The sequence below is a fragment of the Abramis brama genome (genome assembly GCF_963993115.1).
Source record: "Abramis brama genome assembly, chromosome: 13".
NCBI classification, from domain to species: domain Eukaryota; kingdom Metazoa; phylum Chordata; class Actinopteri; order Cypriniformes; family Leuciscidae; genus Abramis; species Abramis brama.
In genome coordinates, this window is record NC_139975.1 from 29118988 (window position 1) to 29135325 (window position 16338).

The 16338-nt window shown below is 37.9% G+C and overlaps 1 protein-coding gene across 4 annotated transcripts in view; it reads left to right on the forward strand.

Moving 5' to 3' along the window:
* The window catches only part of LOC311095262 (traf2 and NCK-interacting protein kinase), an 80484-nt gene that overhangs the window by 26147 nt on the left and 37999 nt on the right, over positions 1-16338 (forward strand). For all 4 annotated transcript variants that reach the window (XM_084133720.1, XM_084133721.1, XM_084133718.1 and 1 more), the window contains exons 5-16: positions 1525-1635; positions 2569-2659; positions 2817-2947; positions 3134-3188; positions 3300-3378; positions 6404-6579; positions 6833-6905; positions 9708-9894; positions 11234-11347; positions 12247-12312; positions 14481-14597; positions 14739-14885. In XM_084133720.1, coding sequence (XP_083989846.1) covers positions 1525-1635; positions 2569-2659; positions 2817-2947; positions 3134-3188; positions 3300-3378; positions 6404-6579; positions 6833-6905; positions 9708-9894; positions 11234-11347; positions 12247-12312; positions 14481-14597; positions 14739-14885 — 1347 coding nt within the window. The remainder of the gene's footprint in view (positions 1-1524; positions 1636-2568; positions 2660-2816; positions 2948-3133; positions 3189-3299; positions 3379-6403; positions 6580-6832; positions 6906-9707; positions 9895-11233; positions 11348-12246; positions 12313-14480; positions 14598-14738; positions 14886-16338) is intronic.

A 16338-nucleotide genomic window follows, 5' to 3' on the forward strand; every position in this document is an offset into this window, starting at 1 on the left:
TCACATTACTAGAAGAGCCAGAGTTTGTGCTTCTGAGGTTACAGAGATACCTTCCAAAAACGGTCCCTATAGCAATGTTAAAGGCTCAGGGAAGAAGGAGGCGGGAACCGGCGAACATAAATTTATTCACAAAATAAACATAAATAGGAGGAGCTCCTTTTATCCTTCCGGAGCTCCTCCGTGGGACTTTTGACCGCTGTGGTGTGACTATCATTTTCACTCGCGCCACCGACCTCGCTCCGTTCCCGCGGCTCTCGGCCCCGCCCTGCCTGCCACATACCCGGTTGGCTGTGCGTTTTGGGATCTGGTTCAGCCGTCCGGTCCTCCACCAGCTGGTAAAATCCTTCATGGTGCCTGGCGGCTACACTGGATTCCCCAGGTGAACGGCCTTGTACTTCCCCCGTCCTCTGAAACAGAATATTTATATTTGGGTCAAGCATCTTGTCTAAAGCAGACCCCACACCTAAAGAGATTTTTCATTCACACCTAGATCCCAGTGGTGGCGTAATCTAGCTTTGTTTGTTTTCTTATGCTGTTGTTTCCCCACACGACAGAATGGCAACAGCAATAATGGTTGGGAGCTGCAATTTTCTTGCTCTCTGGACACGTTTTACACTGATACTTACTTTACTGCAGTGCTTATCTTGTGATGGATTCCAACCTGCAACAGCTGTTCTGTAGGCTTTGATTGTTTATTGTCGTAAAAATGTCAAGTCAAGTCACCTTTATTTATATAGCGCTTTTTACAATACAGATTGTTTCAAAGCAACTTTACAGTTCTCTTCTGGCCATCCAACAAACAGTGTATGATTATGATTCAGGCAGCATTACAGGTCAGAAGTCAGATTGGATCAGAACATTCAGAATATTATCCAGTTCAATCTGGTTGTAGATCGGAGTCATCACGTGGGTATGGAGACAAGAAGTGTATTATCGCACAGCTCTGTATATATCTGTGTATCCACATACAAACAGTATACTCACTTAGGGCGATATATACTATATAGCCAATCTCAACCGCTTGATTGCTTGTATCATTGCAAAATGTAAACTATATTACAGCATGAAGATAAGGCATGAAGATATTCATATATAATATCATGATTTTCTGTAAACTTATACAAATATATTTGACTTGACAAACTTAAAATTTCTTCCAAGTAATGTTCAATACTTTGCAGTGTAAATTGACAACAGTATGTCTGTGTACATGTGTGGCTGCTTACCTCCCACAGTTCCTCTGCCGTTACGATACCGCTAAAAGAGTCCCTCAAAAAGTTCAGATGATTAGAAGGGGCATTAGTGTCTGCAGTGGGAAAGGGCCTTTTACATTCTTTCCCTCAGCAGTTCATATCTTCAGGGCCTTCAAGGGTGTGTGTTGACGTTTAACTGAAGGACTTTACCATCCTGATTAAGCTACTGAGATAAATAACAACATAGATAACGAGTCTAGACGTCTGTGCTGTCACACTCTTGTTAGAAGTGAGATGTTGAAGTGTTCTCTGTGTGTGTCGTGGCCTTCAGCTGGTGATGGAGTACTGTGGCGCAGGGTCGGTCACAGACCTGCTGAAGAAGACCAAAGGAAACTGCCTTAAAGAGGACTGGATCGCTTACATCTGTAGAGAGGTTCTGCGAGTGAGTAATCACAGCTAAAGATTATTGATTGTTTACATTGTTAAGACGTTTAGGTGGAGGGAAAAATGGGAGAGCCTTTCCTCCTCTGGCATTACAGTGAGTGGAGGATATGCTAGAGTAAAAATGATCTAGTACCTCCTGCATGCAAAACAAGTCATGTGTTCATTGAATAAATGAAATGTTTCAAATCAATTAATCCCCCCTACCCCCGGCATATCACAAATTTCATCCACATTACTTGTATGCATGCTCTATTCACTGTCAACCATAAGAAATGTAATCTTATAATTGTAAAAATAACATTTCAATCAACTCTTCTGTAATTTGAGCTGAAAAGCTGTTAATTTGTAGTCATTTTCGTCAACATAACAGAAAACAGGTTTTTAATTAATCAATTAATTAATTTTATTTTTAAGAAAAGATTGGGCAAGTTGAAATTAAATTTTAAGAAAAGATTGGGCAAGTTGAAATGGTGACCAACACAAATGCTGTCTACTGAGCTTAACCCGAAAATATTCCTTTAATTCCACAATGAAAGTGTCCAATAACCGGTAGCTCATGCAAATACCATGTATTTGGCTGGTCACACGTCTGCTCCCCATCAGGTGACTCGCTCTTATTTAAAATCAACATCTCTAATGCTATGTCTGTCGTCTCATGTGACACAATAGTATTAATTTCTTTGTGTAAAACATTTTTTTTTTTTTAAGCAAAATTGACATTACATGGTGACGTCACGGCCACTTAACACACTCTCATGGATCACCAATTATTGAACAACTTCAAAGTGAAACAAAGTGTATTAAGAAGTAAACATTTTCACTGAAGCCATGCACATTATTAAAGTAAAGAAAAAAAAATATATATATATATATATATGGGTATTTTTCTGTGTTGTGTAAACACTGATTTTGCTACTCTTTGTGTTCTCAGGGTCTGTTACACTTGCACTCACATCATGTCATTCATCGAGACATTAAAGGACAAAACGTGCTGCTCACTGAGAACGCTGAGATTAAACTCGGTAAGAATGAAGACGAACCATTACCAGCATTAAACTCTTAATATGAGAAACAAATGACAAATTTGTCAACCCTAACCCAGTCACATGACAAATACTGTACTGTAAGTGCTGGTACAGTATATAGGCTGAAGACATTGTTGAATTTCTGTGTTGTCAGTGGATTTTGGTGTCAGTGCTCAGTTAGACAGGACGATTGGCAGAAGAAACACATTCATCGGGACTCCATATTGGATGGCGCCAGAGGTGATCGCGTGTGATGAGAATCCTGACTCGACGTATGACTATAGGGTAAGTCCATCGACTGAGATCCATTTAAGCTACTTATTTTGTCATCAACATTTCGACATTTGTTAACTAGAAATTCGCAAAAAAAGGCAATAATTTACTGTCTATTGGCAAAGCGAAATATCAGTATACTGTAGTACTATACATGAGTGGTTGAATATGTTCCTGAAATACATTGCATGTTTTTAGAGTGATGTGTGGTCTCTGGGTATCACAGCTTTGGAGATGGCAGAGGGAGCGCCACGTGAGTTTACACAATTCCTAGGCATATTCCGAAAAAAAAAAACACTTTTATATAACTATACAAGTTGCATATGCTTTAATGGTTCATTATGTTTTCCACATTTCTCCACAGCCTTGTGTGATATGCATCCAATGAGAGCGCTGTTTCTCATTCCACGAAACCCTCCTCCCAAACTAAAGTCTAAGAAATGGTAAGATTACTTTTCTTTATTATAGAGAGCATTGTGACACGTGCCAGCTAGAATGTCTTCAATAGAATATCCAGTGAGATCTCACACAGTAGTTTTGGTTTACACTGATATTGTTAGTTCCAGTGAAGGATTATTTTGCATATTTAACAGCATAGGCATAATTTAATGTCCCCACCACTTTTTTAAAACATCTCGTGGCACACGAATGTATCTAATAGAAAGGAAGCGTCTATAGCTGACTAGTAGAGTATTCATTTCATTCATTCGTGTTAAATAACAGGTGATCTTGTGCTGGAATGTGTTGTTTTTGAGTGTCCGTTGCCTCTGTGACACGGATACACTGTTCTTTTGTGGCACAGTCTTCACACAGATGGAACATTTCACACAGATGGTTTAAAAGTATGATATTAATGTGCATAATATAATACTTTTTAGTCCACTACATTCCATTAAAACATGTCGGTCCTCATTATTTTGAACTGAAGAAATCGTCACCAGCTCAAGATGCGATAGCACCGTCCAATTCGTGAACAGGCTGATTCTTTTCAAGTGACCTGTTAGATCGATTCGCACATCACACTAAGCGATTCATTTGTGAATTGGACCGATCCGATTGCATGTGTTCTGGAGTCAACAGTTCACTGATTCCAATGATTCACTGATTCACAAGTCTGACTCAAAATGAGCCAAGAACGAGAGATTCTTGGAGCTTGAATGTGTGTGTGACTGATGGCGCGAAAAGTAAGTTAATAATGCTGAATTTTAGGATTTATTGTTGTAAAAGAATATCATATTTAGGTCACGACTTTCAGTTGTTTGTTAACTAAATCTGCTGTAAAAGGGTGAACTGTTTAAGCCCATTGTATGAAATGCTTGGACATGTCCACATTTGTGTATTACTGTCTGCACAGGGTAGGTTTTAGTTAAAAACTAAACATAACATTAAAATAATACAAATGAATGTCCATGCATCTTCCCCGCTTCCGTAGCAGATTCAAATGATATAAAACTAGTATGTTTGCATAGCGTTCTTCTTACAATGTAAACACATTTTGCCCTATGTATTATATTGTATGCTTATACTGTATTTGTCAACACACATTTTGTTTTTCCTCATTTCTATGTACTAAATGGTATATTTTGTTATTTTCACTTGTTTGCACATTTTAATTATGAGTAATTATCAATAGTAGTTATCAGTGAATGACAAGTATTGGTAATAAAATAAAATAAAATGTTTTCTTGCTTGCTGATCAATAAAGTGTCTGCATAATCTTCCTTATTGACTAGTGCTGGCTATTTGAAAATTCACTGTTATTCATAATGATGTCCGACTGATCTGTTAACTATGTAAGCTCTTTAAAGTGCCCCTATTATGCTATTTTAAAGTTTCCTAATGTTGTTTTGGAGTCTCCTACGACAGGTTTACATGCATCAAAAGTCAAAAAACTGTTTCATTTTCTCATAAAATACATTTGCACAACACCACATTTTCAATGATTCTCAAACGAATCGTCAGATGAATCAATCTCTCTAAATCCCTCCTTTCCGCGAGCTACTCTGCTCTGATTGGCCAGACAGCTCGGTCTGTTGTAATTGGTTTACCGCGTACAGCGCCCACGCCGAAAACCAAAACGTCCATTGCCATAACAACGTTAGCTGTCCTGAGGCTTCCTACACTGTAAACTAAACACAGTAACGAACAATGACGTTGATTTTACCATATCAATGTGAGCGTGAGTCCAATGATGAAACACTGGAAGAACTAGTTATTCAACCCGAACCTCCATCGCAAGGACAACTCGAGCAGGACTCAGTGTTTCTCAGTGATACACTACTCAGTTTGAGGTACATTATATGAGATGTTGCAACTGTAATTCCTCACCATCAGCATTATCAAGTGCATGCCCATCAACAAACCAATTATTTTACTTATAGGCCTACTTATTTATTTACCAAGTATTTTTCTAATTTATTGCAGTGAACACGTGGAAACTGTATCAATAACAGTGCATTCTTTAGCCGAGCTCTAGCCTGAATGACTGATGTAACATAAACGTTGGTAAAACAAATCTTGCTCCATGCTTAATCTTTCGTCAAAGTAGTGAGAACGACAGACAATCTGCATTAATAGACACAGTTTCAGGTAATAGTGGCCCACAACTGATTAGCAGAAGTTTTAAGGAAGACAGTAATAATGTGAGTTAGCCAGTTAGCAGGAGACCTACACATTATAAAACTCAAAACTAAGTATTTTGAACACCATCTTTCAAGAGCAAGTGGTTTGCGAATCCTGCGTTGAACTTTCTTGAGATTTGAGAAGCAGTCGTCAGTGAAATAAAGGGAACACAGCAAAAGTTTAGGATTATACTGATGTGATATCGTGGTAAAGATGAATTTTAACCACTGATTCTTCACATGCTCGTCCTTGGGCAGTGAAAAAAAAAACTGCCTTTACCTTCACATTGTAGAGCACAGCGTCTTCTCGTCATGATGCTATCCAGTATCCACAGGAATCAGCTGCCGGTTTGAGGTTCAAGTTTTCCCTGGTGTCTGCGCGCGCAATATGCTAATGTTTCGCCTTGACGTCACAACGAAACGGCTTATGACTCGTTTGAAAAACGATTAATTTTTTTGACTCAGAGTCGACTCTTACTTTTGAAAGACAATAACTTTATAAACGGTGCACTTTCAGATTTAAAACTTTGCAGGATGTTTTCATTCACTTAGAGCTATGTTACACTACATGTGACATCATTACTACATGAAAAGTCATTTTCAAAAATCCATAATAGGGGCCCTTTAAGTTCTGTGTGTTTAGTATATTCCCCCTCCCTGTACATTTACTCGAGTAAAATTGAAAGTAATATTTTAATAGGGTATCTGTAGTTTTACTCAAGTACTTGATTTACTGTATGTACTTCGTCCACCACTGGTATTTGAAGGGTATTTAGTAGCATTTTGAAAATTTACTGTCCCACTGAAGACATGTATGCAGTAAATCTGTTTTTTATTGCTCCTCAAGGTCTAAAAAGTTTCTGACATTTGTGGACAGTTGTCTGGTGAAGAACTACCTCCACAGGCCGTCCACAGAGACCCTCTTACGCCATTCCTTCATTAAAGACCTTCCCAATGAACGACAAGTACGCGTCACGCTCAAAGATCATCTGGACAGAACCAGGAAGAGGAGACGAGAGAAAGGTACGAGACACAGTGACGTGTTGATGTGCTTATGGTTTATTCATTTAGCCCGAATAGACATTCTGATTTAGACTGGCGGGGTCCTCGAATATTTTATCGTTTTAATGTGATTTCAGGCTACGCATTCTTTCACTTTCCAACTTCTGGGATTTTTACAGATGCCTGAAATTACAGTGTTATTAAAAGCAGTTTTAATGAATTGCAATGTTGGCCTCATTTGTCTAAAGTTCTGTTTTGTGGCCAATCTTAACAGAGGGAACAGAATATGAATACAGTGGAAGTGAAGATGAAGATGATGCCATAAATGAAGATGAAGGTGAACCCAGGTATGTCATAATTCATATTTCTGAAAATGAAATTACACCAATCTATATATTACACTTTCTGGAGGGAGGAGATGGGCTAGGAATAAAAAGAGCCATTACAGAAGCACAGCAAATGATTTCATTTTGATGAAAGATTAAAAAGACAAACTAGATTATTTTCCACCATCAGGTTTGGCTTATACCAACTAATGAAAAATGTGACAACATTAATGCTGTATGTGTATGTTTGTGAGTGTGTGCATCAGCATTAGTGTTGTCACTAGAGATGCGCGGATGGGCTATTATTTCATCCGCAACCGCATCACAAAACTCATCATCCGTCCGCCATCCATCCGCACCAATGTTTTTGACCAATTTTCAAAACCCCGCCCGCCATCCGCTGATTGGGCGATGCAAGGCGCTGCTGATGATAGCCGCGAGACTAGAAAGCTCTTACCTCAGAATATCAGCAGTGAACTCCGTCTCCGATCGGCGCACAGGGACAAAAATAAATAAATAGCCTAAATTAAACGCACTTCGGCAAACCTGACCTTATCTGATAGGCTACTGTACAATATTTTCATTGTAGCCTAATAGAAAACGCATTTTGGCACATCATTTCAACATGCTGCTATTTAGCCTACTACTAATGAATGCCTATTTCACTTTATTTTTTAGCAAATAGATAGAAAGCTCGAATAAAATAACAAGTCATTTACATTATAGGCTAATTAACTCATGTCAGGGTGACGACTATAGGACGAGCCTGTTCTGAAGACTCCCGTTCATTTTGAATGCACAGGAAGAGAGCGGAGAGTGCGTCTTTTTCAGGCACAGTGCAATTCATTTTATACCAACAACAGGCCTAACAATCATATAATAAACTATAGAGCCTCGATATTAAAGAAACGCTGACTCTGTTCATTCCGAAATTCAATGAAATTTCACCGCACAACAGTGCATGTTCACATTTGTAATTGTCCATAACAACCCCAAAAACTTACCTGCTTGCCTTGCACATCTAATTAATGGGCACAGTTTTCCAACTATTTTCTTTTTTTTCTTTTTTTTTTGCTGTGGATGTTATTGAGCTTGTAGAAATCGGAAACAACACCAATTCTGCGACACAGATGAACCTTTATTGATATCTCTATCAGACAATGCCTATTTTATATGCCAAAAGAAACAACAGGCAGTAAAAAATGGACTATTTCAAGTGTGCTCAATTTTTTTTTGGATGTAGGTATAGTCAGATAACAATATTTAACAATGTATACATATATTTTTCATTTGATTGCTTCAACCGCCCGCCACCCGCCCATCACCCGCCCGAATTTAATTCAAATATTATTTTTCGTCACGTCATCCGCCCGATCCGCGGTTTATCCGCGGAGTCCGCGGCTGTAACCGCCAACCGCGCATCTCTAGTTGTCACAATACACAATAACATTTTTATGTTTTATGTATGTATAGTACAGAAATTGAATAATCAAATGTAAAAACAAAACAAAAAACTGCATAGTCTTCACTGTATGAATTAAATATAAATATTTTCTTCTTTAACCTACAAAATTTGTTCAGTCAAGAGTGGTAAGTTATTTTCTATTTTGTTTGATTAACATTAAAGGGGTCATGACATGGATTTTGTTATTATTTCAATGTTCCTTGAGGTTCACTTACAATGGTAATAAAGTGTTTTGCACACACACACACAAATAAAAAATACAGGAAATTTCAGATTTCAGTTTCAGATTACTGGAACAATCGGTTGTTGGCACAAATCCATACCAATAGTTTCTCCGGGTAGGTTCCATTGCTGGAGAGGCTGAGAAGAGTCCGCTGTCATTATACAGTGCGAGAGCGGCCTCTAGAGGCCAAATAAAAACTATCACTGACACCTCATGGAGTTTGTTTTGACACGTGCTCTGCACAAAGCGGGACACTTCAGTTCAGATGCAGATTTAAAACAGACAATGAAACAGTATGTTATACAGTACACTACAGTAAATATTTTTATATCAAAGTAACTAATTTGTTGATTAGATGCTGCATTAGTGGAGAACAGCAGTATGTTTGCCGTCTCGGCTAAGAGGATGCTAACATTAGTACCTCAAGCGGTTAAAACAATGTGACAAAAATAAACGCAAATCCAAACCAAATGTTTATGTCACGATTGTTACCATCTATTTGCATTAGTTTATATCCATTTAATTTTGCTTTTATGCATTCATTATGCAGTGAAGTTGCATATTTAAAGCTAGAGACATGAGAAAGCAAACTGTTTTGTCATGCAGCCGACAGAAACATATAAAAAAAATCAGAAATGCATTCAGCCTGCTCAGAACTGTTTGGCCTGATTGCAAAAAAATGCTGATTTTTTTCTTTGGAATAATATGCACTGGTGAAGCGTTGATAATAAGACCAGAAAAGTGTATTAGGAAAGTAAATGTCAGTTTGGATTTTATGTTGACTTGAGAGGTGAGATTTGGATTGTTGAACTATAGTAGATCACTAAATGATAACTAAATGGCATCATCAGCAAGCAGCTCAATGATGTTTGTGCCACGATGACCAAAAAGTAGATAATTGTAAATCAATGAAATTGTTACATAGCCATAAATTGCTTTGTGACCCATTAAAATGGCTCAGGTCAGTGAGTGCGTCACCCCTCGGGTTAATGTGCTCTGTCAGTAGTCTCCACATGGCAGATGGCATAAAAAACCTGACAGCCCTGCATGATGCTTTGTACAAATGTTCGTTTTCAGCATCACCCTGGTCTTAGGTTTGGTGGTTTCTCACATCATTTGCTTTGTGCTCATATAGCTCTATAGTGAATCTTCCTGGAGAGTCCATGTTAAGACGAGAGTTCCTGCGTCTGCAGCAGGAGACAAACTCACAAACACAACTACTCCAGCAAGTACATAATCAAGACAACTACAAGAGACAACTGCTCGCGGACCGACAGAAGAGAATCCAACAACAACAGGAGGAAAGACGACGCCTTGAAGATGTAAGAATGAATGTTTTTTTTATTTTATTTTTATTAGATTGTGTAATGAGTGCATGTGCACATTTCAGAGAAAAATGTTTTCATCACGCAGATGTAGAGTGACACGCTTTGTTATACTCTACCTGGCTTTGTTACAAGTTTAGTGTTTGTTTGTTTAGGATTTTCAGTGTCCTTTCAAGCGTTTGACATTTATGTCCAGTCAGTTGTAGCATGGTTTACTGGAAGTTCCCCGTCTTTCATTCTGCCTATCTAAATCTTTTAAATCTGTATGTTAGCAGTCAAACGTTTGGATACGTTTGAGTGAATTTGTTTCTCAAGATTTTAAAAACCCTTTGGCCTGAAAGTTTCTCCGTGAAATTTCTTTTGTAGGCGAATCAAAATTGTGCCAACATACCAATCTCTTTACAATCCTATCATTTTCATTTAAAAATCAGATGAGTTGAAACAGAAATGAAGGAATATCTGAGTTCAGAGTTCATACATGGAAACTCCTTCAATGCCATTTAAACAGCATCCCAGGATGCACCTTGTTACATTTGAAGGGCCCTATCATACACCTGGTGCAATGCAGCACCAGGTGCGACGCAAGTGTTCTTTGCTAGCTTCAACCCGACGCAGTTTTCATTTTCATGTCCTGCGCCACGTTGTTTAAATAGCAAATGCATTTGCGCCCATCTGTTCACCCATGGGCTGCTGGTCTGAAAACCAGGTGTGTTCGGGTGCATTGTTGGCGCGTTGCTATTTTGAGGCAACTGAAATAGACTGAGCCATTGACCAACTGAAACCTGGTCTAAAGTCAATGGCGCAGTATTTTTTTTGTTATTTATAGAGCGTGCCTATAGGCGGGTCCACAACGCACAAACACTTTGTCCCATAGATGGTCTGCTGCTTTAACCTCACGCACGAGCAGATCCGTTTCCTCTCTTGAGAAGCGTTCAGTTTTTCCACTTGCAAATTCCGCCATGTGAATAGTGAAATTCCGCCATGGCGCGAGCTCAACTGGCTTTTAAAGGGAATGGGAGATGAGACTCTGATTGGCTTATTGCACATTACGCCCAAAACACACCCATTACTCATTAAGAGAATAGGGACAACCCTCTTAGACCATGCGCCGAGCGCCGACCATTTTTCCCGTCGTTAATTTAGCAAAAGTGGATTTGGACTAAGTGCACTTGCGCCATGCGCTTAGATCTTTAAAATAGGGCCTGAAAGCTGGAATCTAGACAAAAGAAGAAGCTGAAATAGACAATTTGTGTTATTTCTTAAATTATTGTACAATATAGAAAATAAAAAACAATTAATAAGTCAGTTCATAGCCAATGTGTTTGTGTTTTGAAAGCACCAGGAAAGGCTGTTACACGAGACCGGACTCCAGTGGCCAGAGCTTCAGGAGATGTTATGGCAAGAAGAGACTGATGTCACAGAGAAAAGCAAAAGAAATCATAAGAAACAGGTTCGAGTTTATTTTTCCTCTTCATTAGAATGTTTTGTCAAACAGTCCCTACAATGAATAGATTATGATGGACTGTAGTTTTTTTTTTCATACATTTGACAGTAAAACTCAAGGTCAGGTCAGTTGATTTTCTCACAGCAGTTCTCACTGCCTTGGAGTAACGTTAACTCTTGTCAAATTAACAGAAATCATTAATGAATGGTCAATGCAACAAGTCAGTTGTTGGCGGATTAGACTTTATTGGTCTGTGATTTCACACAGAAATGTTTTATGTTATGGGTTTTTATCTCTCCTGACATTCAACTGTAACTCAGTTTGTGCTTTTTAGGCAAGGTAAGGCATGTGAAGTTTATTTATAGGCTATAGCTCATTTCCCACACGCCAGTAATTCAGTTTCGCTTCAAATTCATTTAGGCTTCCTGTTTATAATAAATGTTGTTTATAATGAATGGCACTATAATTAGTTTATTTTATACTTACATTTTTCATTCTTGTTGTGTATACCATTACATTTGAGGGATTCTGGAGTGAGGGGAACTAAAATACATGATTATAGTGTTTAAAATGTTTGTAAATGTTTTTTTTGGGGGGGGGGGGGGGGGGGGGGGATTGATTACATTCATTATTTCTGAATGTAATAATAAAATGTGACTTATATACCAATGCGACTTATCTCTGTGTGTGTGTTTGTGTGTGTGTTTTCTTTTCTCAACAATGCAATATGACCTGGTGCGACTTATTTTCCAGAAAATATGGCAATTCAGCATTTTAAATATGTGTTCAAAACCTGATTTTCCTTCATGCTGTCTTTTCTTAAATGCCACTGTTTTAAATGTTAACCTCAAACCTCACTGCTGCTTTTCTGGTATAATGTGTCTTTTATTCTCTTCGGATTTCAGCCCAAAGACAGTGAACATCACAGGACTGATGTTGAATCGGTGTCTCTTAGTCTTTTTGCTGAGCAGGTAAATGCCTTCTTTAATACTGAACCGTTTAAAAACAACTGCTGCCTGATAATGCTTGTTTGTCACTGAAGATGTTAAATGCATGTTCCACTGACTGATTATGCATGCTTGAAATTTTACTCAGATACAGACATTCTGCCAAACAGCTGTTTTTTGCTAATCAGATATCCGAGTTAAATGTAGTAATGGGTCAATGGATCAAAAAATATTTTCAAAATGGATGGAATGCATATTTTTGAGTCAGGAACAACGTTTCAATTGTTAAATAACATTTCAAAGTGTATAAATAATTTTTTTCAGGTGGTACAACCAAATATTTGTGTGTAAGCAAACTATAGTAAGCATTAATAATTTAATATATTTGGCATCCGATTTTACTTTTAAATACATAAATGTAATCATACAAGTATACAAATGCACCTGATGAATATCAGTTGTGCCACCTGACAACATTAATAATGACAATGAATATGCTGAATACTGATTTTTAAAAAAATTTTTTATTCATTTCACAGTCTGTATTGAAGTAAAAGTAGTAAATTGATCAAAAACAGAAAATCACAACGTCACATTCATAGGAACTGGAAGAGCCTACAGTGCAATAGATTGGTTAGATACAATTTAATTGGTTGTGATTGAATAACAACTAAGTCATGTTTTATATTGATAAATATCAAAAATGCATTAATAAAAATGTGTAAAAAACAACAAATGCATAGCAACTGGAATGGAACACTATATATATATATATATATATATATATTATTTTATATATATATATATATATATGAAGAGTTCAGATGCAAAAGCCTCTAAGTGCCATCTGAAATTTTCTTCTAGAATGATCATTTTTATCAAGCTCGTATATTTAAGTTCAGTTATTTCACTTAAATGATAATTAATAGGTAATTCTCATTGCCATTTAAGTGAAATTACTGAACATAAATATACGAGCTTGATAAAAATGATCATTCTAGAAGAAAATTTCAGATGACACTTAGAGGCTTTTGCATCTGAACTCTTCATATATATATATATATATATATATATATATATACATACAATAAAGATGGTTATGATAAAATGGCATTTCCCTATCTTTACATTGGTTGTACCACCTGACATGGAAAGTGTACCAACCTACCCATACTTGAAAGTAGCTGATTTTATCTAGCCTGGGTTTCTCCATGCTGCCTTGAGCGCAGCGTGATTTTATTCACGCTGCTAGGCAGCCTGGATACCATGGACCAGATTTTCCCCTCAAAAAGGGAACCAATCACAGAACGGGGAGGGAGCAGCAAGACGATGACGACGTCATTTCACATGGATCTGTGAAAATGAATAAAAATGCTGTATTCTGCTGCCAGGCCATTAGATGGTGATGAAACACTATAGACTGAACACGTAATACGCATGTGCATGACATCATCGTCTTCAGAGATTCGCGTTTTTTAAACTTGCACTTCCCATTTTCAAAAGTTTGTGTTTTCAGGCACCCAAAACGCCGTTGTCGTGTAAATGAAAACAGTTTCATGTAAATAGCCTCTTAGTCTGTTCATTTGTGCAGATGGTTGCACCACCTGACATTTTGGGGGTTTAAGATACCAAAACATAAAAAATATACTTATTATTTTAATGTACTAAAAATGTATTCAAACTAAATAGGTTGTATAGAATAAAGTGATACATGATGTCATGAATTTATCAAATTATTTTACAAGCAAATAGTGTCCTTGGACACAAAAATAAACACGTTATGCATTTTCCAAAAGCATCATAAGCCTAAGTAGATCGTAGATCCATTGCCACTAATTGTCTCTATAATCAATTTTGCTCTTGATTCTTTTGAGAATCGCAGCCCAAGTAAAATTTGACTGGTTAATGGTTGGTTAATGGCAGCAAATACATTTGTGTAGTGTGCGCTAAGCTATAAATTTGACTATTGTTCCAGGCAATAAATTTTACTCTACAATAACACATTTCAGTTGAAATCAGTATTTGATGTCCATTCAGTATGCGTGACTTTTCTTGTCATGTAATGAGCAGCTGGACTTCTTTTTGGGGTCCTGATCACCCCGTCAGGGTTAGTTTTGTGATAATGACATGCTGTACATCACCCCTGTCTTAGTGACGTGTGTTAATTGTGTGTTTGTGTGCCACATCATCAGGCTCAGGGCAGAAAACCCCTCCGCACGCTTCCCCGAGATCAGTCACAGCTGCTGTTGCTCCAGCATGACCACGGACTCCAGCAGAAGAGCACTAGAGACACCTCACCACACGATGGGGTAAAACACACTGTCCAGTTTGATGGTGTATCATGAGATTTCTGTCAACATTAGTTTGTATAACAATGCATTATGGTATTTTGATTGTCCTGTTTGGATGTCCTCTATTTTGTGATGACATTGTGAAACTCTGGCTTTCAGCTGGCAGGTAAACTGGAATCCCTCGACGCCCATCTTGTCAATCTGAATAATTTAGCTGTCAGGATTCCTCATGTTCAGTCACGTCTGGGATCAGGAAGCAACTCCAGTCCTTGTACTCCAGCGCTCCAGAGAGCCGCCAAACAGCCGGTATGACATCACAAACATGACAACTGTCCCTGAATCTGCTCTTAAACAATCAAATTGTCCGTTATCACTTGCAATAAAAGATTGATGTTCTACGACAACGTACTGTAGCTTTCAGGATGCAGAATTTCCTCCCCAAGCAGTACTGTAGGAAGAATATAATTAATCCTCAACAGTAAAATGTGAAGTCTAAAGAATCCCATCATTACAAACAAGAGGCTGAGTGTATTCCTGATCCATTTCAGTCTGAATTTGAGTGGCACATTTATCACAGTTTGCTTAATGAATCTGTGCCAGTGTAATGCAGACTGTTATTGAAGGATAGGTTAAAAAAAGTAAAACTAGCTAAATTGTCAGCACAGCAAAGCGCTGTTACTCATTTCACAAGTTAGATGTTGGAGACAAGGGGTTGCACAGAGACTAGTCGACATTTATGGACATTTATAGTCGCTGATCTTGGCCTATAGAGGGCACAACAGGTCCATTCTTACGCTCCGTTTACAAGTTAAAATGACAAATAAATGCATACTCTGAGAGCGCTCCACACAATATGTTTGATTATACCATCCGGATGCTTAAAATTGAATGGATATTTTTAACAGTGCATTGTATGTACATGTAAGTTAATTGCGCTTCTGAACTAATGCTCTGCTGCATTGTAACGTACAAGCATACAGACAGTAACTCGCAGAGTGCAGATCGTGCACACAGAAACATTCAGTAGTGCAGAAATGTTCTATGATTTAACAATAAAATAGCTTCGAAACTGAAAAGTTTTAGCATATATTTCTTAGCAACCAAAACCCACAGCTTCACTAGTGGAGAGATGCTGTCACTCTCTCACTAATGCATTCTTATAAATCTGTGCTACTTTATCTCTATCTGATTTAGAACAAGCAGAAATCTGTGAGAAATATTATGACCCAAAGACAAAATAACTGATAAAAATAAGCTGTTATGTAGGAGCAATACCCTTGTGAGCAGAGCTGTGTCATATGCCATAGCTGTGCACAAGGCAACACGCGTTCGAGTCTCTGCTCGAGGTTCAGGTTTGTTTGTTCATTAATGACATCAAGTCGTTCTACGGTCATCCCCTATTGGAGACTGTTTATATATAGAAGTCTATGTCAAGTCCAGATTCCAGCGACAAGTTGTCTGTCCATGGCAAAGGGTTTTCTCTACCTTGTATTTTCATGACTTCTTAATATTTCCACAGATGGCATGCTTTAGACAGATACCTTTCATCGCTCGTCACTTTATTGTATCATCTCTGGTTAGAACACAGTGTTAAAGTCACAGAAGCAAAATATAACAGTAGAACTGCTGGGTCTGAGAGAGGGTGAAAATGGATCAGGAATAACTGTTGTTTTAGTTGTTCTGTTTTTAGTGAAAAAGCCTTGACTAACATTATAGGTGGACATCAGGGAGAAAATAGAATGATAAAAAATATACGATA